Source organism: Bubalus bubalis, chromosome 12 (assembly GCF_019923935.1).
Source record: "Bubalus bubalis isolate 160015118507 breed Murrah chromosome 12, NDDB_SH_1, whole genome shotgun sequence".
Taxonomy (NCBI): Eukaryota; Metazoa; Chordata; class Mammalia; order Artiodactyla; family Bovidae; genus Bubalus; species Bubalus bubalis.
In genome coordinates, this window is record NC_059168.1 from 95,236,373 (window position 1) to 95,257,795 (window position 21,423).

The 21,423-nt window shown below is 52.5% G+C and overlaps 1 protein-coding gene across 3 annotated transcripts in view; it reads left to right on the plus strand.

Annotated features, from left to right (window-relative positions):
* The first annotated feature begins 2,817 nt into the window (after positions 1-2,817).
* OLFML2A (olfactomedin like 2A) overlaps positions 2,818-21,423 on the plus strand; it is a 28,705-nt gene continuing 10,099 nt past the window's right edge. Inside the window, exons 1-4 of one of the 3 annotated variants that reach the window (XM_025261656.3) lie at positions 2,818-3,080; positions 10,318-10,581; positions 17,266-17,373; positions 20,211-20,420. In XM_025261656.3, coding sequence (XP_025117441.1) covers positions 2,961-3,080; positions 10,318-10,581; positions 17,266-17,373; positions 20,211-20,420 — 702 coding nt within the window. In that variant the 5' untranslated portion in view covers positions 2,818-2,960. Of the gene's footprint in view, positions 3,081-3,150; positions 3,282-9,737; positions 9,848-10,317; positions 10,582-17,265; positions 17,374-20,210; positions 20,421-21,423 lie in introns of those variants that run through there. The other 2 variants (XM_044926334.2, XM_044926335.2) reach the window with 2 other exon arrangements.

A 21,423-nucleotide genomic window follows, 5' to 3' on the forward strand; every position in this document is an offset into this window, starting at 1 on the left:
AAGGAATAGAACTTGTTACTAATGTTATTTAAAGAGTGGCCCTAATTCTCAGTTACTTCTCTTCTGAAAATGCTTCTTGGGAAGAGTCAACTAACACAAAACTGAGAAAGGTGAGGGAAATGACTGTGTACTGAGACCCCAGCCATTGTTCTAGGCAGATAGGGTCCTGTGAGGTATGTCCTTTTACCTACATTGCCCCCCCCCCCACAACAATCCCAAGAGGCCAACACTTTTCTCCACAAATTAAAAATGAGGAAACAAGCTCAGAAAGATGAAAAGACTCCCCCCCACACACATATACACACCAGCCGGACAAATGACAAAAGAGAGGAAGAAAATTAACTAAGGAGAAGGATCTGTGGGGGGAGTGCTGAGGCCAGAGGTAGAAAACCAGTCAGAGCTATCGCTAAGAGCAAGGCAGGTGTAGGCTCCATCATTAGGGACTTGTCCTATGTGGTAGAGACAGACACTTATCAAAATAATCACATACCCACAGTTATGACAGAATACACTTAGAAGCTCCTGGTGCTGTGGGAGTGTGTGTGACAGGGTTTATTTTGGTCAGGGGTGGTGACAGAGGGATCATGAACCTTGAAGATGAAAGGATAAGTGGGAGTGAGTCACACTGGGTGAAGCGAGAGTGTTTCAGGGGGAAGGAACAGCCTGTGCAAAGGTCCCAAGGCCCTGTTGAAACAGAAAATTCACTGTAACAAGCCCACCCACCCAGGGGAGAGAGGGCAGGAGACAAGGGTGAAAAGGAGGAAATCATGGGCTCAGGTAGGAGACTGCCAGCAGGGGCAACAGAGTTCTCTCGATGACAGCAGCCTTGTCCAGGACCTAGCCAGAGTCCCATCCAGGCTACATGGGGAGAAAGGGCTGGGTAAGGGAAACCCCACCAGGTTCTGTTTGTTTTCAGTACATTTTGTCTATTTTTTGAATAGCTAGGACACACATTGCAAAACTCCCAGGTTGCAAAAAATTATTCAATGGAAATCCTTTCTCCTTACTGCATTCCTAAAGGCTGGCTCCTCTCCTTATCCATTAATTGTGTCTATTCCCAGATTTTCTATGCACCTAAAAACACACACCGTATTTATTTTTTAAGCTAATCTAGCCCTCCCTAGGGAATCTCTAGTTATGAAAGAAGCCAATTTGTACTGAACGCCTACTGCACATGATTCTATCATTCACCTGAAAGTTAAGGAGCACCAGACCTTGTGCTGAGGCAGTGGTTCTCAGATTTGAAATCCCCATGGAGGGTTGATTAAGAAACACAGATTGCTGGGCCCCACCTCCAGAGTTTCTGCTTCCTTAGGTCTGGGTTGAGGCCTGATGTTTGCATTTCCAACAGGTTTCCAGATGGTGAGGCCGCTGGTCCGGGGACCAGGGAGCACACTTTGAGACCTCTGAGCTAGCTGCTCTGTGGACAAAGCACATGGTGTGGGGAGCCTTACTCCTCTCTCAAAAGGGAAAGCATGAACAGACACAAACACATACTAACAATATAGTTCATAAAGTGATCAGTTCTACAAGGAAAATGAAGAGGGTAGGGGAGTGCAGGAAGGGGAAGTGCTGGAGAGTAGGGTTGGGGTAGCAACATTTGAGGGCACAAGTAAGTGGCCCTTTTTGAGCAGTTGACGTTTACAAAGCCAGGCAAACACACACAAGAGGAGTCCTGGGCTCAGGGGAGGGGAAACCTACAAGAGACAGTATGCAGAGAGCAGAAAGGGGTCTCCACCCCCGCCACAGCGTCCACAGTGCCAGAAGGACCTGCAAAAGTGACTGTGGAATTCGGAATGAAATGCGAGGGGGAAAATCCGAGACAGGAGACTTGGAGAAGGGGGCGCGATCGAGAGATGTGGTCTCTGAGGAGGTAGAGAGGTGCCGCCTCGGTTTCGGCTACAGAGATCCCAACAAGGTATTTCCGTAGTGAGACCGAAGACCCCTGGAGCGAGGGGATGGCCAGGGAATTTGAGGAGTGGCGAACACAAACTGCTGCTCAGGAAGTTTTGTTGCCTAGGAAGCGGAGAATCCAGGCGCTTCCTCAGGCGGATGCTGCTGCTGCTGCTAAGTCGCGTCAGTCGTGTCCGACTCTGTGCGACCCCATAGACGGTAGCCCACCAGACTCCTCTGTCCCTGAGATTCTCCAGGCAAGAACACTGGAGTGGGTTGCCATTTCCTTCTCCAATGCATGAAAGTGAAAAGTGAAAGTGAAGTTGCTCAGTCGTGTCCGACTCTTAGCAACCCCATGGACTGCAGCCTACCAGGCTACTCCGTCCATGGGATTTCCCAGGCAAGAGTACTGGAGTGGGGTGCCATTGCCTTAGGAGGGTGTTTAAATGATTGGAGCTACAGTTTAGTTGGGGGTTGACGGGAGGGATCTCGGAGAGGGGAAGAACTGGACCTTGCAAGAGAGAGAAGTCTGAGCCAGGAGAAGGGTGGAGCTGGCACGGTCGGGGTGTTTGGAGATCTACAAGACTCGCATGCCCTGGAAACATCCCTCCTCTGAACTTTACAACCAACTCCAAAAGGGAAGCACTATTTTCCCCATTTAACAGACGGGAAATTGAAGGTCAGAGAGCTGAAGAGACACTCCCAAGGTCCTACATCTCAAAGAACAGGACCTCACTCGGTGTGGAGAGCCCGCGCTCCTTCACTGCCCCAGCTGCTACTGCGGGCTCCGAACCAGACCCTTTTTTTGTGTCCTTGCAGGGATGCCCTTTGGAGAGCCGCCCAATGGCAAAGAGGCCCGGCGGGGAGCGGCCAGAGGGGTGGGGTGCCCCCCTCCATCCCAGCTCCGCCCCCAACGGCGCGGGAGGGGTCGCTGGGCGGGGAGCGGCGGGCGGACTGGGGGCACGCCGCGCGGGTAGAGCTGACCGCGGCGCCCAGCTCGCAGTGCGGCCCGCGCTTCCCGGCGTCCGCGCGTGCTGTCGGTGCCCGCCGTCCGTACCCGTCTCCGTATGGCCGCAGCCGCCCTCCCCACCAGGCCCGGGTCCCGGCCTGGGCCCCGGCCGCTGCCTCTGCTTCTGCTGCCTCTGCTGCTGCTGCTGCGCGTGGGCCCGGTGCGCGCCGACAGTAAGGTAAGGGCTGCCCTGCGATCCGGGGGCAGGTCATTAAAGCCGAGCGCGAGAGGGCGCTGTGGCTGGGGCTGCAGACCAGGCACTGTGTGGGGCCGGGAACCGAGGACCAGGACAGGCGAGACCCGACCTCGAGCTTAATAGGGAGGCTGCAGGGACCGGGACACCAGGACAGGAGCGCGTGGGGAAGAAGCACTGGAGATGGTAGGGGTGTTTGGGACCCGGAGCATCAGGAAGGGGCGCTGGACACAGTCCAGTGAGGGCAGAAGGTCAGTACTGAAATCCTGAGCTAGGGAGAAGGGGCGCTGGGAGCTTGAATGGGGTGCAGAAGGCGATGGAGTCTCCAGCCTAGGGAGGTGATTCCCAAGAGCGCTGGGCAGGGGCAGCCTGGAGATCTGGCTCAAAGTTTCTAAAGTTGCCATTGGGAGGCTAACGCACGTGGGACAGAGCCCTGATAACTGCTACCTAGCGACTCCAAGGTTTGTAGCAGGCCCTGGGCCAAGGCTTTCAGCCCATACTGGGGACCCAGAGTCCCTCCCCAGTGAATCCAGCTGGACTGGTCCTTCCTGCCTTCTGGTGTTCCTGCCAGAAATCTGACGCACCCTGAAGAGTGGCAGTCCCCAACCTTTTTGGCACCAGGGATGGATTTCGTGGAAGATGGTTTTTCACATTACATTAATTGTGCACTTTATTTCTATTATTATTAATTATAATAACTTCACTTCATATCATCAAGGAGTAGATCCTGGAGGTCAGGGATCCCTGCTCTAGAGGACACCATGTCTGCAGAAGTGATCAAGATGTTCTCAGTTGTGGCTAAAAGGTTCTGCTCTGATGTCAAGCAGATCTGGGTTCAAATCCCACCTCTACCTCTCATCCAAGTGACCTTGAGCCTCCACCTCTCTGAGCCTCCAATTTCCTGACCTGTAAATATGGGAATAATAACGTAGTTCTCACTTCCTGCAGTCGATGATCTCTACATGAGAGAGATCAAGCCTGGATAATGCTTAACACCACTTTGGCAGCTTGTATGTGCCCAGTAAATGCTACTGTGATTTTGAAATCTCACCACAGAGACCCCAAAAGGGGGTGAGATCCAGAATGTAGACAGGAGAGGCACTTTGAGTCAGTCAGAGCAGGGACCCCTTGAGGATGTTTTAGAAACGACCGGGTGAGGACTAAGTCAGGACTGGGGAAAAGTGAGAGGCAGGAGGAAGGTAGAGCCCTTATTCTTGCAGAGCATGAGAATAAGAGTGACTTCTCTTGATGTCTCTTCAGCCCCTTTCCTGGGTAGGAGGTGAGGCTGCCCTGTCCACAGGCAGGTAAAGGGCAGAGGCCACTAGCCACATGGTAAGTATATGAGCAGTAGGCACTGGCAGACCCTCAGCCTAAAGATTCAGCTCAGGGTATATAAACAAGTGAGCTGCAGTCTTGACCATGCAGACTTGCTCCAAAGATAAGGAGGGAATGAGTAGTATTCCCATTTTACAGATGGGAAATTAGGGTATGTAGAAAGCTGGTTTGTGAATCAAAAAACCTAGGTTTTTTTGGCCCTTTGTTGTTCTTAGACTGTGTGACTTTGGGCAAGTCACTGCCTATTTCTGGACCTCAGATCCCCCATTGGAAAAACATCTTCCCAACTTCCTTTCCATATAGCGCCCTCTAGGATTCCCTGACCTGGGTCCGGTCCAGAAACAAGTGAGCAAAAACCCCCAGATAACCTGATCAGCACTTTGCCATCTCTCATTTCTCTAGCTGGGAGGGATATTTGGTCTTGGGCATCCTCTGAGCCATGCCGAGGACTATAGAGCTTGTGGGGGAGGGCTTGCATTCAAAGCAAAGACAAAGAAAACCCAACACCCTGTTTATGTAGTGAGTCAGCCAAACACTTGCTAGGGTGGGTGTGTGTGCGTGTGTGTGCGCGCGAGCTTGTGCTGTCCCAGGGCAAGCTGGGGCTGGTGGGGCGGGGAGGCACATCCCAGAGTCTGGAGGATGAAGCAGCTGGGGGACTCAGCACAGCCCTCCCCCGGACACCTCCCACCCACAGCACTCACCCAGCTGGGAAAAATAAAAATCAAGTGATGGGTGAATTTACTCTGCATTCCTCAGCACAGCCAGACTCCTGCTGGCTCTGAGAGAGAGCTGTTTTCATTATTACCCTCCCTCCCCCAACAATCCTCCTTCCTCCAAGCGCATCCTATTTTCTGAGGGTGAGGGGCGAGCCCTTTGGAGGGCCAATCTGGGAAGTGAAGTCTGTCTAGGGCCCTAAAGGGTTAAGTTGGCCCTGCTTCAGACTTCCCGCTCCTGGGAGGTCTGGCTTCCCCTTCTGCCCAGGACTTTCAGGGGTACAGGGGCAACGTAACCCCAGAACGCCTGTGGCCAGCTCCTCGCTTGGCATGTTTTAATTTTGTGTTTATAACCAGGTCTCTCCTAAACAGGACTTGGGGTTTCCATCTAAGGAAGAGTTTTGTCCAGTGAGAGGCATTCACAGCTTCCTGGCATTTCTGAGGGGCTGCCCAATGAGGAGGTTAGGCCGGATAGACAGGTGACCACGTGACACCCAGGCACAGTATCAGAGGCCTCCAGGAACCTGCTTTTTGCTGTAGGTCCTTGGAATGTGGCTGAGAATTCCACATCTCTTCCTCAGTTTCCCCATCTGTGAAAGAGCTGCTGGCACCTCATTTCCTCCATGCATTCAGGAGTGGGAGGGGGATCTTTGGGCAACCCTGCTGCTGATCAGAGGCCTGAGGACAGGGAGGAGGTACCAAGGCCTGTGGGAGCTGGGCCAGGGGAGCAGGAGGGGCTAGCACAAGCAGGTGCTGGTATCCCAGGCTGGATCGGATGTTCCAGGCCAGGCCGTTCTCAGAGGCTTAGGTGTTGCTGCTCCTCCACTCAGGGAGTTGCCGCCTGTGGGTGTAATTGGAAACAGACTCCATAGCCGGCCAGGGCTGCACAGTGATGGAGTCCTTCTGCACAAAACAGAGTGTGGGGCCAAGCCAGGCCCCTCGGGTCTCTCTGCAGGAAAAGTCTTGCCCCATCTCTCCCACTGGCTGGGGCACGTGAAGAACATCCTGGGTGCCAAGCCCTCTGCCTAGGGTTTACATTCAAGATCTTACACAACATTCAGGATTTCCCCATTTGACAGACTTGAACAATGAGACTCAAGAGAGTCAGGTAGGGGCTGCTCAAAAATCCAAGATAGGGAACTTGGGGAGTTTGGAGATTCCTGGGGCTCCAGGATTCTCAGCCTTTAGTGGGCACCCAAATACCTGAGGAGCCTGGGAGAGTCTGCGTCAAGGTGGAATAAGGACAGGGCATCTGCATTTTCCAAGTTATCCCATCCCAGGTAATTCTGAGGCACATCTCCCAGCTGAGAACTCACGGAGGTTTGTGGAGCAAGAGAATAACAGATCATCAAAGAGGAGCTTTGGAAGATTAATTGAGCAGAGAGGCGGCTCCCTATATTGTCTGTTGTTTAGTTGCTAAGTAGGTCTATTAACCATACTTAATTTAGTCGCTAAGTCATGTCTGACTCCTTACAATTCCATGGACTATAGCCTGTGAGGCTCCTCTGTCCATGAGATTTCCCAGGCAAGAATACTGGAGTGGGTTGCCATTTCCTTCTCCAGGGAATCTTCCCCACTCAGGGATCAAATCTGCAACTCTCATGTCTCTTGCATTGGCAGGCATGTTCTTTACCACTGAGCCACCAGGGAAGCCCCATATATTCTCTAGGTAGCAGTTGCATTAACTAAGCAGTTAATGCAACCTAAGCTTAGGCTGTGGCCAGGGAGTGGAGACCATTGAGATAGAAGATATTTAGGATGAAGCATTGGAAGAACGGGCTTCTTATGTGGCACAGTGGTAAACAATCTGCCTGCCAATGCAGGAGACACAGGTTCAATTCCTGGGTCCGGAAGATCCCCTGGAGTAGGAAATGGCAACCTATTCCAGTATTCTTACCTGGGAAATCCCACAGACAGGGGAGCCTGATGGGCTACAGTCCATGGGGTTGCAAAGAGTTGGACATGACTTCGCAACTGAGCACTTATGCACACACATCAGAAGAATATGACTGGTGGGTTCGTTCTGGTGAGAGTGGTGAGAGCAAGGAGGAGGCTCAAAGATCTGAGTTGTGCAGGAGGGTAGATAGACGTGGGTTTGGGAGAAGATGGTGGGCCCAGTTTTGAATGGATTAAGTTGGGGTGCCCGTGGGGTGCATCTGGAGGCGGTGTCCAGAAGACCATGGGCTCTAGGGGAGATCTTTGCCTGCAGAAGGACATGTGGAAACTGCCGCTTGGTGAATCTGGGCTGGCCATGAGGGAAGAGGGAAGCTTCAACCTCCAGGTGACACAATCTGTTCTGTTCCTATAACATTTTCTAGGTTGAAACCCCACTTCTCCATTCTGGCCAGATTTATCCATCTCTCTTCAGAAATATCAAACATGCCTTCTTGGCTCTTATTGTGGGATTTCCTTGCAAATAGCTGGGGATACAAGCCACCCACACTCCTGGGGGCTTTAGCAGCAGTGTGTGCTGAGCAAGGCTGCAGGGAGAGATGGGGGCTGAGGCAGGGACTTTCCTGCTTGGCAGTAACCCCAGCCTGCAGACTGAGGGCAAAATGGATCAGGTCCATTTCCCCTGCCCGACCGAGGCCTGATCCTTCCAGGGCCACCATCTCTCTCCCAGCTCAGTTGCTGTGGAGAAGCCCTTGCCTGGTGACTGGGGGTGGTCATAGGAGGAAGAGCATGGGAACTACATTTTGGAGTCAGGCTGTGCTGTGCGACGCTGGGCAAATCCCTCACCTTCTCTGAGACTCAGATTTCTCCTCTCCAAGATGTGTGGTTGTGGTGAGAGCACAGAGGTAGAAAACTACGTACAAACATGCGAGAGGGTTATTGGCAGCAACTTCAGTAGCAAGTAGAGAGCAGCTGTTCTATGCTAGGTGCTTCACACGCGTTGACTCATTTCAGCCTCAGGACAAGCTTATGGGGAAAGGACTGTTATCCTCCCCATTTTACAGAGGAGGAGGCTGAGACTCAGAGGGGTCAGGGCCATGCGGGGAGGACATGTGGGAGCTGGGATGTGAGCCCAGGCCTGGCTCCTTTCCATGAGGCTCTGCTGCTTCCAGTCAAGCACCACAGGACACTGTGACCACAGGAGGCGGGGCCCTTGCCCCAGGCTCCTGGCAGCTGGGGCTGGAGCAGAGGCCCTCTTCTGACTCCTGCCTCCTGGCCTGTGTCAGGGCCTTGGCCGCCCCCATCAGGACATAGCACCTCATCTGAGGAGGGAAGGAATGTTGCAGTCATGTGGAGGCCGCTGCTGGTGGGGATGGGTGTTGGATTATGGGTGAGTCCCCAGGAAGAGGCCTCTTTGGCCTGGGCCACACAGAACACACCCACATCCACTTGCTGGGCTCTTTGCCCCACCTGTGGGAGTGGGTGGGGGTGACTAGGGGTTCCAGCAGAGCTGGGAAGGGGGCCCAGAAGTCTCAAAGCAAAGGCAGGCTTACCGCATTAGCGGCAATCTAAAGAATGTACAGCATCTGAGCCTGGCTGTCAGTGCTCATGGGCGCAGAGAATTGCCCAGCTGGGCCCAGGGCACACTTGCCCCACAGAGGACCCCGGACAAAACTTCCACCATAGCGCCCCCTTCCCCACTCTCCTCATCCCCCGCGGGACAGCAAGTCTACCCGTGTTGGGCTCTCATCCCCTTGAACAAGTTATTTGCTGGCTCCAGGGCTATTTTTGCATCTGGAGAACACTGCTAAGAATATCTAGGAAGTTCCTTGGTGGTCCAGTGGCTGAGACTCCATGCTCCCAATGCAGGGGGCCAGGATTCAATCTCTGGTCAGGGAACTAGATCCCACATGCCGTTACTAAGGGTTCACTTGCCGCGACAAAGATCAAAGATCCCAGGTGCTGCAATTAAGACCTGGCACAGCCAAACAAATAAATAAAAAGAATACCTACCAATGTACCCACATGGAGAAATATAGAGGGATAAACAAGCCCCTGTCAGGATTATTGGTGGTAATAATAACAACTACAACATATTCCCAGTATTCTGTCTCTCAGTCCTCACAGTCTTTTGTTCGATATACTCACTAGCAATACCCTCCTTTTACAGGTGAAGAAACTGAGGCACAGAGAGGTTAAGTAATCTGCCCAAGTGCACACAGCTGTAGGTGGCCCATGGCTGTGTTCCTCACCACCGCCCCACACCTCCCCAGTGCTCAGCGAGTTCTCAATAAATGTCTCCTCCCTGGGCTCCGCATCCCAGGCTTGCCTCCTCCATCCACCATCTGTCCACAAAGCAGGCTGACTGAGTGCCCTGCAGACGTGGCCCTGGCTCTCTCTTGCTGATAACCCTTCCATGACTTCCCAGTGTTTTCAGGAAGAAGACCAGATCCTCAGCCAGTTTTAAGGGCCCTCCATGGGTCAGGATCTGCCTCCCTCAGCCTTACCTCCTATCACCAGGCCTTCTGTAGGCACGAGCCAGAATGAACCTCCTCCAGGCTCCCAAGGTGCCCAGTCCTTGCTTGTCTTTGCACATCTGACTTGCTCTCCCTAGACTGTTCTACTCATACTTAGAAATGTCCCCCGTGGTGCCCTCCTCCGAGCAGTCTTCATGGGTGTCTTTCTCTGGATCTTAGGGCTCACTACGTCAACTTCTCCCATGGTTGAGAAGGTCAAGGATGCACCTCTGTCTACTTCTTCTGCACCTCCAGCTCCTACCCAGAGTCTGGCAGAGGCCAGGGCTTCAAACAGGTGTCTGAGGGCTCAGAGCAGAAATGGAGTGCCTACTGCCCTTCCCAGAGGACGCTGGGATGCTCATGGGGGTGGGCTTGGCAGAAAGCCCAAGGGGGCCTTGAATTTGCCTGGGTCCTGGTGGCTTCAGTGAGAGCTCAAAGGTGTGGGTTTGTTGACTGAGTCATAAATAGCTGTGCCCTGAGAGCCTGGAGCCCAGGATGGGCGGGCTGAGCCAGCTAGGGGAGTTCTGGTTGGGACTCCCAGGGCCCTGCTGGTGTGTGAGGGCAAGGCAGGCTGGAGCCTGGTGCCTGCCACTGATCTCAACCAACTGACTCCTGCAGGCTCAAAGTTCTGCTGCCCCCAGTGACCACACTTAAGACATCGGGTGTGTGGCCTCCCAGGGCAGGCTTGAAGGAAAAGGAGGGAGGGAAGGGGAACACTCCCCTCGCCCCAGCCCTGGCCTTCAGCTCACCACGGCCTCTCTGCAGGTGTTCGGCGACGTGGACCAGGTACGCATGACCTCGGAGGGCTCCGACTGCCGCTGCAAGTGCATCATGCGGCCGCTGAGCAAGGACGCGTGCAGCCGGGTGCGCAGCGGGCGGGCGCGCGTGGAGGACTTCTACACGGTGGAGACGGTGAGCTCTGGCACCGACTGCCGCTGCTCCTGCACGGCGCCGCCCTCCTCGCTCAACCCCTGCGAGAACGAGTGGAAGATGGAGAAACTCAAGAAACAGGCACCCGAGCTCCTCAAGGTAGACCTTCTGGAGTAGAGGCGCGATGGGTCCCCCTCCTGCGCCAACTAGCGTGGGCTGGCGGGGCCGGCAGTCCAGTGAGAGGGCCGCACATGTTAGGAGAGGGGTTGTGCTCGCCCCATTTCACAGGTGAGGAAACAGAGGCTCCCTGGGAGGCAACCGCATCTAGCCTAAGGCCACTGGGCCAGTCAGCGATGGAGGCAGCGTGCTCTGGCAAGTTTACCTGGAGACAGCCCTTTACTGTCTCATTACCATCCAGCCGAGTGTCCTGGTTTTCCCCAAACCAGGTCATCCGTCGTCACCTCCACATAGTGTTTGAAATTTTGTGGCACCTGATTGTTTCATGTCATAACTTTTCCCGTATTCATGTACCACCTTTGTGCCAGATGTTGTGCTAAGCTCTTTTTTTCCTCTACATTATTTCTCTAAATTCTTAATCCATTCAGTGAAATGTGGGATCTTTGCCCTCATTTTATAGGTGAGAAAACTAAGGCTTGGACAAGTTAGGTAACTGGCCCGAGTGCTCATATAATGACATGCAGCCTTAAGTCTACACCCTGTTTTTATGTGAATGTTATAACCACGCACCCACCACGGGAAGATTAGAAAGAGGCACCACCTCTGGGTGACCCAGCCCTGTGCCAGGCCCACCACCAGGACCCATAGCTTGGATAGACGTGGACAGGGAGATCACAGCTACCCGGCCAGCCAGGCACCCGCGTACCATTCACACTATGCAGAACTCTGTCCTTGGAGGGCCTGGTGGGGCTCGGATTTGAACTCAGATCCATGTCCAAAGCATGTGTTCTAAATCACCCTGCTCTCCTGTCTTCCTTTTTTGTAATAGCCCAGATAATTTGATGGCTTTTTCTCAAACTGGAGGACAATTGCCTTACGATGTTGTATTAGTTTCTGCTGTACACCAGCATGAATTAGCTCTAAGTATGCATGTATCCCCTCCTTCAGGAGCCTCCCTCCCATCACCCCTGTAGGTCATCACAGAGAATTTGGTGGCTTTTGAGAGGATCTGTTTCTTTTATAATTTCTTACGCGTCTGTTTCGCCCTTTTCATGTCAAGAACTGTCACGTTCGCTGAGATGTTGCCCTACTTGTAAGCTAACAAGTCAACCTGCTAGTTTCATGGACGCTGGCGGAAGACATGCGCCAGAGACAAAGGGCTTTATCACTCATTGTCACCAGAGTGCCTCCACTTTCTTGCACTGGTTCTCCCACTCACTTCCCGTGGGGTGATGCAGTGGGGGCTGGATAGCACGTGCACATTCAGTGGGATGTCTTCCAAGAGAAGAGCTCCTACGTAGAGAATCCAAATCTCTTATGAGGAGCATCAAACCCACCTTCCCTGCTCTGGAGGAAAACATTCTCTGGCTGCTCCGAGGCTGTTCACTCTACAACAAGGTGGCCTGGAACAAGAACAGTCAGCGCCTCTGCAGGCAAGACACACAGAAAAGCAAGAGGCCCCAGGAAGAATCGTCTCCAACATTTGGCTCAAAATATTTTCTTTAAATTTAACTTTAGTTTTATTTTTGTAACAACTGGATGGATACCAAAACTCTCAAAGTTTCAGGGGGCAGGGGGGTGGGGTGAATTTTAGGCCAAGTGGCTTCTTTTTTTTTAAAGGAATGAAATGCTTTCTTTATTTTATTTTTGGCTGAGATGAGTCTTTGTTGCTGAGGGGGCTTTTCTCTAGTTGTGGGGAGCGGGGGGCTACTCTTTGTTGCAGTGCATGGGCTTCTCATTGTGGTGGTTTCTCTTGCTGCAGAGCACAGGTTCTAGGTGCTCAGGCTTCAGCAGTTGCAACTTGCAGGCTAGAGTACAGGCTCAGTAGTTGCGGGACATGGACTTAGTTGCTCTGCGGCATGTGGAATCTTCCTGGACCAGGGATTGAACCAGTGTCCCCTGCATTGACAAGCAATTCTTATCCAATGTACCATCAGGGAAGTCCCCAAGTGACTTCTTGACAACTTGGCAGTTCCTGGACCACACTGTCCCCCAAATCCACTAGCACCCTGCAGACTCCAGTGACAGAAGCCAGAGGCCAGTCTTCAGTCACAGGGACAAATCCAACTTTTGTTTATATCCACTTCTCAGTAACCCGATTGTAAGCATACTGGACATGAGGATAGACAAAACCTTTTTCTAAAGGCTAGCTGGTTTAATCCTTGCTACAACCCTTTGGAGAGGGAACTTATGTTCCCAGCTCTACTTGGGGGAGGAATCTGAGGCCCAGAGAGGAGCTGTGACTTGCCTAAGATCAGAGCAAGAAATTGGCGGCACTAAGATTTGAACCCAAGAATTCTCTGCTGTGCCCCCTTGCCCAGTGGAGAGGTCACTGGGCAGTTCTCTTAGCCCGGAGCTATCCCTTAGGCCTTTCAGTGCACAGCAGCCATGGGATTTTTCATTCAGCCTTAGAGGACTAGAGTGGGGCAGTGGTGGGATTAACCCAACAGGTGGGATTGTAGGAAGAGCCCAGAGAAGATACTCTGCCTCCTCGACACCTTAGGAGCAAAAGTGAGGGCCTGAGAGGTACCCAGAGAGCCCCAAGAGAAGCCATGGCAGAAGCAGTACAAGGCAGGGCTGAGGCCTCTCCTATTTGGTGTGGCTCCACCTTCCTCCGTGGGTTCCCCCCACCGCCCCAGGAGAAGAGGTTAGGAGAAGCCACTGTGTAGGACAACAGAGCATACCCACCTATACCCGCCCCTTGTCTCTACCCCAACCCTTCCCCTCAAGCTAAGAACTGCAGCTGTTACTTGACCTTAGTTGCATGGCTCCGAGAAAGAAGAGTGGGATTCTAGATCCCCTTTCCTGGGGAGGTTGGCTGCAGGGAGGAGCAGTGTTTCTCACCTCTTCACTCCCTTTCCTTCTGGACATGAACTAGATGTGGCCCCACCCTTGAGAAATTCCAGTCCTGTGGGGACACAGCTCCTGATCCCAATAATGGCTAGGTAGTCAGTGCTAGACCAAGGGACATCCCAGGGATCGTGGTAGTCCTGAGCAGGAGGTAACATTAGAACTAGGCATTAAGGGATGTGTAGGAGTCCTTCAGGCAGAGCAGCAATAAAGACAGGCTAGGTGAGAGTAAGTAGAGTGGGTATGACCCAGGGTGCCTCCTCACCTTTGTCTGTCCCAGCCTTACTAGCCACCAGCCAGTTCCATATTGTGCTTCTCAAACTGTATGTGGTGAAAGACCAGTTTTTTAAAATCTGTCAAGAGTCAATATTTTTTCAAATACTATAAAATTAGTTGTTAGACAAATGAAATGGAATATAAACAAAAACACTAAATACAAGTCCAGTGTTGTATTAGTAGGGTCCACAGATACAAAATTTCTCTGTCGAACAGCTCTGAAATTTTATGAAAGTCTACTCTTGCTTTGCGTAATTACTTAATCACAGACTGGTAATGAGCAGCTTGGACTGGGAATGGTGCTGGTCTGCAGACCACACTTTGAGTAGCTTTGCTCAAACACGCCATGTGTCTTCACACCTTCAGCTCTTTGCACGAGCTGTTCCCTTGGCCTGGAATGTCTGTCTCCAGCCATGGTTGCTCAATTTGTGCTTGTCCTTCAGAGTTCAGTTCAAACTTCCTCCTGGCAGACTTTACCAACCCAAACCCACTCCCAGACAAGTTAGTGCCCCGCTGTCAGTGACCTGGGCACCTGTGTGTGTTTCCGTCTGTGTTTCCTGATCCGGACACCTCTGTGTCACTCTGCAGTCCTTGACAGCCTATGAAGGATCATGGAAGCTCGTGTCTGTATTGTCATCACTGTCCTTAATGCCTGGGCCAGAGTGAACATTTGCTGAGGCCAAAGAAGATGGCAGGGGCAGATCGAAGAGACCTTGAGTGCCAGGCTTAGCAGATCAGAAGCCCCACCTGGGCAGTGGGGAGCCACAGTGAGCCATCTGGCAGGGGAGAGACCCATGGTCAAAGTTGTGCTTCAGGAAGCCAGTTTTGCTGGCCTTGAAGGCAACAGAAATGAAGCTGGGAGGTCCCTTTTAGCCTCCTGAAATGGTACTCATCACTGATATCCATGAAGCCCTTGCTATGCACCCACTCTGAGCTGAGCCCTGTCCAGACTGTGCTGCTGTGCACCATACCCCTGCTGCCCGCCTCCCAGAGAGAAGCTGAGACCCAGGAGCATCTAGTTCTGAAACTGCACAGTTCTGAAACTGAACTCCACAGAGCCCTGGGGGAACCATGCAACCCTTCCAAGGCTGAACAAGGTTGTGGGGAAGCAGAGGAGGCTCAGGGCCCTTTTTCCGCTTCCACCAGAGTCCCCCTTTTTCTGTTTTCGAGATCAGAGTCTACTCAGAGAAGAACTGCCTGGCTTAAAACAGCTTGAATACCCCTGGGAGAGTGGGAGTAAAACTGCTGGAAACAGCTGGCCAAGGCCAAACAGGAGCGCCGGCCCACTCAGGCCCTGAGGATGCATAGAGGGGGTGGACTGGAGGAACTGCCCACTAGAGGCAAGGGAAAGCTGATTTCCCAACTGGCCCTTTGTGCCAAGGTTTCCCTGACAGTCTCACTGGCATCCTGGCCATCTGGAGGGAAGGGTCATGTCCTGATGAGGTGTGACAGAAAGGGGATGGAGTTGGGCAGCTGAGGGGAGAGCCGTGAACTGGGTGAGGGAGACGTGGCATCTGCTACTGACTGGTTGTGCAAGCCCCTCCCCATCTCTTGGCCTCAGTTTCCCCATCTGAACCCAGACAGGCACAGTAAAGCATGATGGGAAAGAGGTCTTGGTTTATACTAATCTGGGCTCTGCTTCTGGCTCCACCATTTAACAGCCTGGGGCCTTGGGGCCTTGGCTTCACCTCTCTAAGCAGCAGCTTCCCGATCTGCATGACCGAGATAAAAGACCTCCAAACCTTATCACAGGTCGGGTGCCCAGAAGCAGACTCTTGTGCGGATGACTTATTATGAAAGGGCTCCCAGGAGGAGCTGATACTGAAGCAGATGAAGCAGCAGGAGGGCTGGGGAGGGAGGGGGAAGGAAAGGAGCCCAGTAGGGGCATGGTTTCAGGCCAAGTGCCAGCCCCAGCTGCAGGGGACGCTGGAGTATGAGTGGCAGCTCACTTGTCCTGTGGGGCTAGGATGCTGACTTCTAGACGTCCACACCAGTCAGCCCTTGCCTGCAGACTGCCCCAGGAGGACACACACTCCCAAACACTTTGAGGGGCAAAGTGGGTCTTTGAAGAGAGTTACAGACACAGGCTGTTAAAAGGTAGGCACGTGGAAGCCAGGGTTGGGCACAAGAAACAGAAGCAGGGATCCAGGGGGTGTGGATAGAGCTCCTTCGGTGTCCACTGCTCCACTGTCCTCGGGGTTGTTATGGATTAAGTGAAGTGGTTCATTCAGGCCCCGACACAGTGCCTGCCATATGTGGAATATGCTTAGTCATGTCCAACTCTTTGTGACCCCATAAACTGCAGGACGCCAGGCTTCCCTGTCCTTCACTATCTCCTGGAACTTGCTCAAACTCATGTCCATTGAGTCAGTGATGTCATCCAACCATCTAATCCTCTGTCATTCCCTTCTCCTCCTGCCTTCAATCTTTCCCAGCATCAGGGTCTTTTCCATGAGTCGGCTATTCGCATCAAGTCACCAAAGTACTGGAGCTTCAGCCTCAGCATCAGTACTTCCAATGAATATTCAGGGTTGATTTCCTTTAGGATGGATTGGTTTGATCTCTTTGCAGTCCAAGGGACTCTCAAGAGTCTTCTCCAGCACCACAATTCAAAAGCATCAATTCTTCGGCACTCAGCCTTCTTTATGGTCCAACTCTCACATCCATACACGACTACTGGAAAAACCATAGCTTTGACTATACGGACCTTTGCAGCAAAGTGATATCTCTGCTTTTTAATATGTTGTCTAGGTTGGTCATAGCTTTTCTTTCAAGGAACAAGCATCTTTTAATTTTATGGCTGCAGTCACCATCCACAGTGATTTTGGAACCCAAGAAAATAAAGTCTCTCACTGTTTCCATTTTTTCCCCATCTATTTGCCATGACGTGATGGGACCAGCAGAGAAAGCAATGGCCCCCACTCCAGTACTCTTGCCTGGGAAATCCCATGGATGGAGGAGCCTGGTAGGCTACAGTCCATGGGGTCACTAAGAGTCGGACACGACTGAGCGACTTCACTTTCATTTTTCACTTTCATGCATTGGAGAAGGAAATGGCAACCCACTCCAGTGTTCTTGCCTGGAGAATCCCAGGGACAGAGGAGCCTGGTGGGCTTCCGTCTATGGGGTCGCACAGAGTCGGACACAACTGATGCGACTTAGCAGCAGCAGCAGCAGATGGGACCAGATGCCATGATCTTAGTTTTTTGAATGTTAAGTTTTAAGCCAGTTTTTTCACTCTCCTCTTTCACCTTCATCAAGAGGCTCTTTAGTTCCTCTTTGCTTTTTGTCATCAGCTACATATTTGAGGTTATTGATATTTCTCCCTGCAATCTTGATTTCAGCTTGTGCTTCATCCATGCCAGCATTTCACATGATGTACTCTGCATACAAGTTAAATAAGCAGGGTGACAATATACAACCTTGACATACTGTTTTCCCAATTTTGAACCAGCTCATTGTCCCATGTCCAGTTCTAACTGTACTTCTTGTCCTGCCGTGTGCTGTGCCTTTTCCCTAACTCTCACCCTTCCCCGGCAGCTGCAGTCCATGGTGGATCTCCTGGAGGGCACCTTGTACAGCATGGACCTCATGAAAGTGCATGCCTACGTCCACAAGGTGGCTTCCCAGATGAACACATTGGAAGAGGTAAGGGCAGGGCTCAAGCCAGTGGCCAGGCTGCTGCCTGGGCCGTTCTGTCTGGACGCTGGTGGCTATAGGAAGCTGGATTCCAGGAGGGAGCTGGACGAGGAGATGCAGGCCACAGGGTTCCGCCTTTGAGCAGGAGATCCTACTGGGCCTCGAGGGCCCACAGGAAGCTGGAGGGCTGGGTGGAGAAACTGAGGTGCCTACTAGTTATGAAAGGGGTGTGGAGGGGGCTGGAACCTGTAGCCACCCTCAGTTCACCAAGACCAGGGCACAAGTCTGGGGCGGCCATTCATATGAAACACGAGTGTTGTGAAGGACTGGCCAAGCCTCCTGGGGCCAGGCCCAAGGCAGCATGGCTGTTCAAGGACCCACCTACCGGGAGACCGAGATGCTAAGTGTCTTCTCCTGCTCAGGGCAAATGTGCTGGAGGGCTGGTGGGTGGCTGACACCGCCCCCTGAGGCAGGGACAGAGTTGAGCAGGCGTGGAGGTTCAGGCCTGAGGTCTGCGTCTCTGCTGGCACAGCCTGGCCTCCGCCTTTTCCTGCATCCGGTCCGTGCTGGACTGCTGAGAGCACGGGGATATGCAGCTGCCAGCAGGGGTGTGAGGGGCTTCCTTTCCCGGCTTCCTTTCCAGCGGGACGGGGCACCTAGGCATCCTGTGCCCCACAAGGGGAGATTAACCCCTTGTGTGCATGCGTGCTAAGTCACTTCAGTCATGTCCAAAGCTTTGCAACCCTATAGACTATAGCCTGCCAGGCTCCTCTGTCCATGGGATTCTCCAGGCAAGAATACTGGAGTGGGTTGCCATTTCCTTCTTCAGGGGATCTTCCCCACCCAGGGATGAACCCGGGTCTCCCGCATTGCATGCAGGTTCTTTACCACTAGCACCACCTGGAAAGCCCCTATTAACCCCTACAAACCCCAAAGTCCAGGGTCACTTAACTATTCGAAGATTATTTGGTGAGTATCTCTTTTGTGCCAGCACGGGAGAAAGATAATAACAGTTGTTGAATTTCTCCTGTGCCCAGGATTTCCTGTGTATAGTGCGTGCCAGGCCCTCCTGTTGTTGGTTCTACAGTTCTGCTTTGACCTTTCTTTCCTCTTGTTATCTTAGGAAATGTTAACTCACTTCACATAACTGTGAGCCAGGCAATCTGGAGGAGCCAGACAATGATTTCCGCAGCCACGAAGAAATGATTTTTAAATTATCTTCTGTTTTGCATTATCTTTGCTTTGCTTCTGTTCACTAAGTGATAGCTGTGGAAAACAAAAGAAGTTTTTTGCTAACACTGGGAGAAGACAGAAAGAACAGCCTCAGGAGGAGCTGGCTTCCTCTGCCTCAGGGAAAAACATCACAGGAGGTAGTGACCTCCTGTGATGTCAGGCAGCACTTTGGAGTCCCAGCTTCCCTCTGCTTTCTTCCCTTATGCCAGTGGTTCTCAGCTCTATGTGATTTTGCTCCCCAGGGGACAGCTGGTGTATCTGGAGCCATTTCTGGTTGTCACAACTTGGGGGAAGTGGGTGGCGGATGCTGTTGGTTCTAGTGGGCAGTGGTTGGAATGCAGCTAAACATCCCACAATGCAGGACAGTCCCACAACACACAAATGTCAATAGTGCTGAGGTTGAAAAAGCTGCCTTACATGGTTTGCCTCTGTCTTCTCTGTGATCCAGGTGGGAGTGGGGCTGTGTGTGTGTATGTTAGTCGCTCAGTCCTGTCCGACTCTTTGTGACCCCATAGACTGTAGCCCACCAGGCTCCTCTGTCCATGGAATTCTCAAGGCAAGAATACTGGAGTGGTTTGCCATTCCCTTCTCCAGGGGATCTTCCCAAGCCAGAGATGGAACCTGGGTCTCCTGCATTGCAGGCAGATTTTTTACCATCTGAAAAACCAGGGAAGCCTGTGGGTCTAGGGGCTGCTAAAGCCAGGCAATGTCGGCAGCAGGCGGGAGACAATGAGGCAGGGCAGGAGAAGCAGAGTAGGGGTAAAGATGGGGCTTGGTGCTGCGGGTGGAGCCAACAAGACCCAGGAGAAAAGTTGGAGACTTGGAGACTAGGAAGGGATCAGAGGCCATAGCAAAACCCCAATGAGTTTATGTTTATTTTATGAAAAGGGAGTATTTATATATTACTTGTGAATTTAAAAGGTAATTTTAAAGTAGCAAAAGATGGGTAGCAACTTAAAAGATGGATCCATAAGGGACTCGCTAAATAAATTTTGGTCCATCCAGACAGTGGCCGGCCATGTGGTCCATAGAAGGTGTAAGAAGCACTATATACAAAGATGTGCAAGGATTCCCAAAACAGACTCAAGGGAGAAAGCAAAGTGGAAACAAAGGAAGCAAGGGAAGAAAGGAGGGAGGGAGGAAGAAGAGGAATTCCCTCGCAGTCCGGTGGTTAGGACCCTGAGCTTTCACTGCCAAAGGCTTCTATCCCCGCCAGGGTTCAGTGTCTGATGGGGGTTCAGTATCTGAAGTAAGATCCTGCAAGCCATGCAGCATGGCCAAGAAAAACAAAAGAAAAAAGAAAGCCATCACAATTAACCCAGAAACAGGTGGATGGGAGACATATATTTTCTATCCATTTGTATCCTTTAATTTAGTACTATGAACATATTTTCTATTTGTTCATTCATGCAGTTTTTAAATTAAAGTTAATAACCACAGGGTCTCGAGCAGCATGCTTTATTTCACTGCTGCTCTTGGGTGCTGCCCCACCCATTCCCCTGGGCCCTGGGTTGGGAGACTGGGTTGGCAAAGCCTGATGGCAGAAGCCGGGGTGTGCCCCAGGGTGGGAGACAGCCCAGAGACTGGAAGGACCTCAAGTCCCGCCCCTACAGAGCATCAAGGCCAACCTGAGCCGGGAGAACGAGGTGGTGAGGGAGAGCATGCGCCACTTCAGTGAGCAGCTGAGGCACTACGAGAACCACTCAGCCATCATGATGAGCATCAAGAAGGAGCTCTCCAGCCTGGGCCTCCAGCTGCTGCAGAAGGACGCGGCTACCGCGCCCGCCGCCGCCCCAGCCCCCGGCGCCGGCAGCAAGGCTCAGGTGAGACCAGGCTCGGGTGATGGGACCAGAGGTGGGTGGGCTGGGAGCACAGCGTGCCGGAACCTCGGCCCTGAGGGCCAGCTGGGTCATGGGTTGGGGTCATAGGTTGGGGCTGAGGGCTGGCCCAGTGGGAGAGTCCCTGGCAGGGTGGGGGCGAGGGGGTGCCTGCTGCGCAGTAAGCAGTCAACACAGGTGAGCTGGGAGCAGACATGGGGCTCCTGAGCCGGGCGTTTGGCAGTATTCTCATTCCTGGTTCCAAACTAGCAGGGACAAGGTTGCAGAGATTACCCTCCCTGCCTAGTCCCGGGGGAACCAGGTCCCCTGCAGCACAACCACTTGAAACTTCATCTGCTGTGGCTGGGCCCCTGGCTGCATCAGTTCTGGTGGGGGGGTGGGGGCAGGGGGTGTATGTGGGTAATGTCTCCGGGACCCGAGCCAACTAATACTACTTCTTCATGCAACCAATTGATCATGGGGTGGAGACCTCCTGCAGCAAACACCCAGCCTTCCATCTTCAAACTCAGCTCCCAAAGTGAGCAAAGGCACTGCTTTCGTTACCAGGCAGAGCCATCCATGACATATAACACACCTTTGGGAAAATTTGAAAAACGCCCTCCTCTAGCCAGACAGATTGCAGAAAAGACTCTCACCACTGGTCAGATAAATTAGAAGGGGAAGGGACCTCGCTGCTGGTCCAGTGGATAAGCTCCCAATGCAGTGGGCTCGGGTTCCATCTCTGGCTGAGGAACTAAGATCCCATATACTGCAACTAAGCTTAAGGACAGCAACTGCTAAGTCCTTGCACAGCAGTGAAGACCCAGGGCAACCAAAACAAGTTAAAAAAAAAAAAGGGTCCTCTTTGGGTGGATAAAGTATCCGAAGGCTCCTTCCTATGACCAGCGCACACCAGGATGTGTGCCTTGGCAGATGGAGCACAGACTAGACTTTACTTCCATTCGCTCCTTTGACCAGTCACCACGTGCAGGACACAGCCCCCACTGCT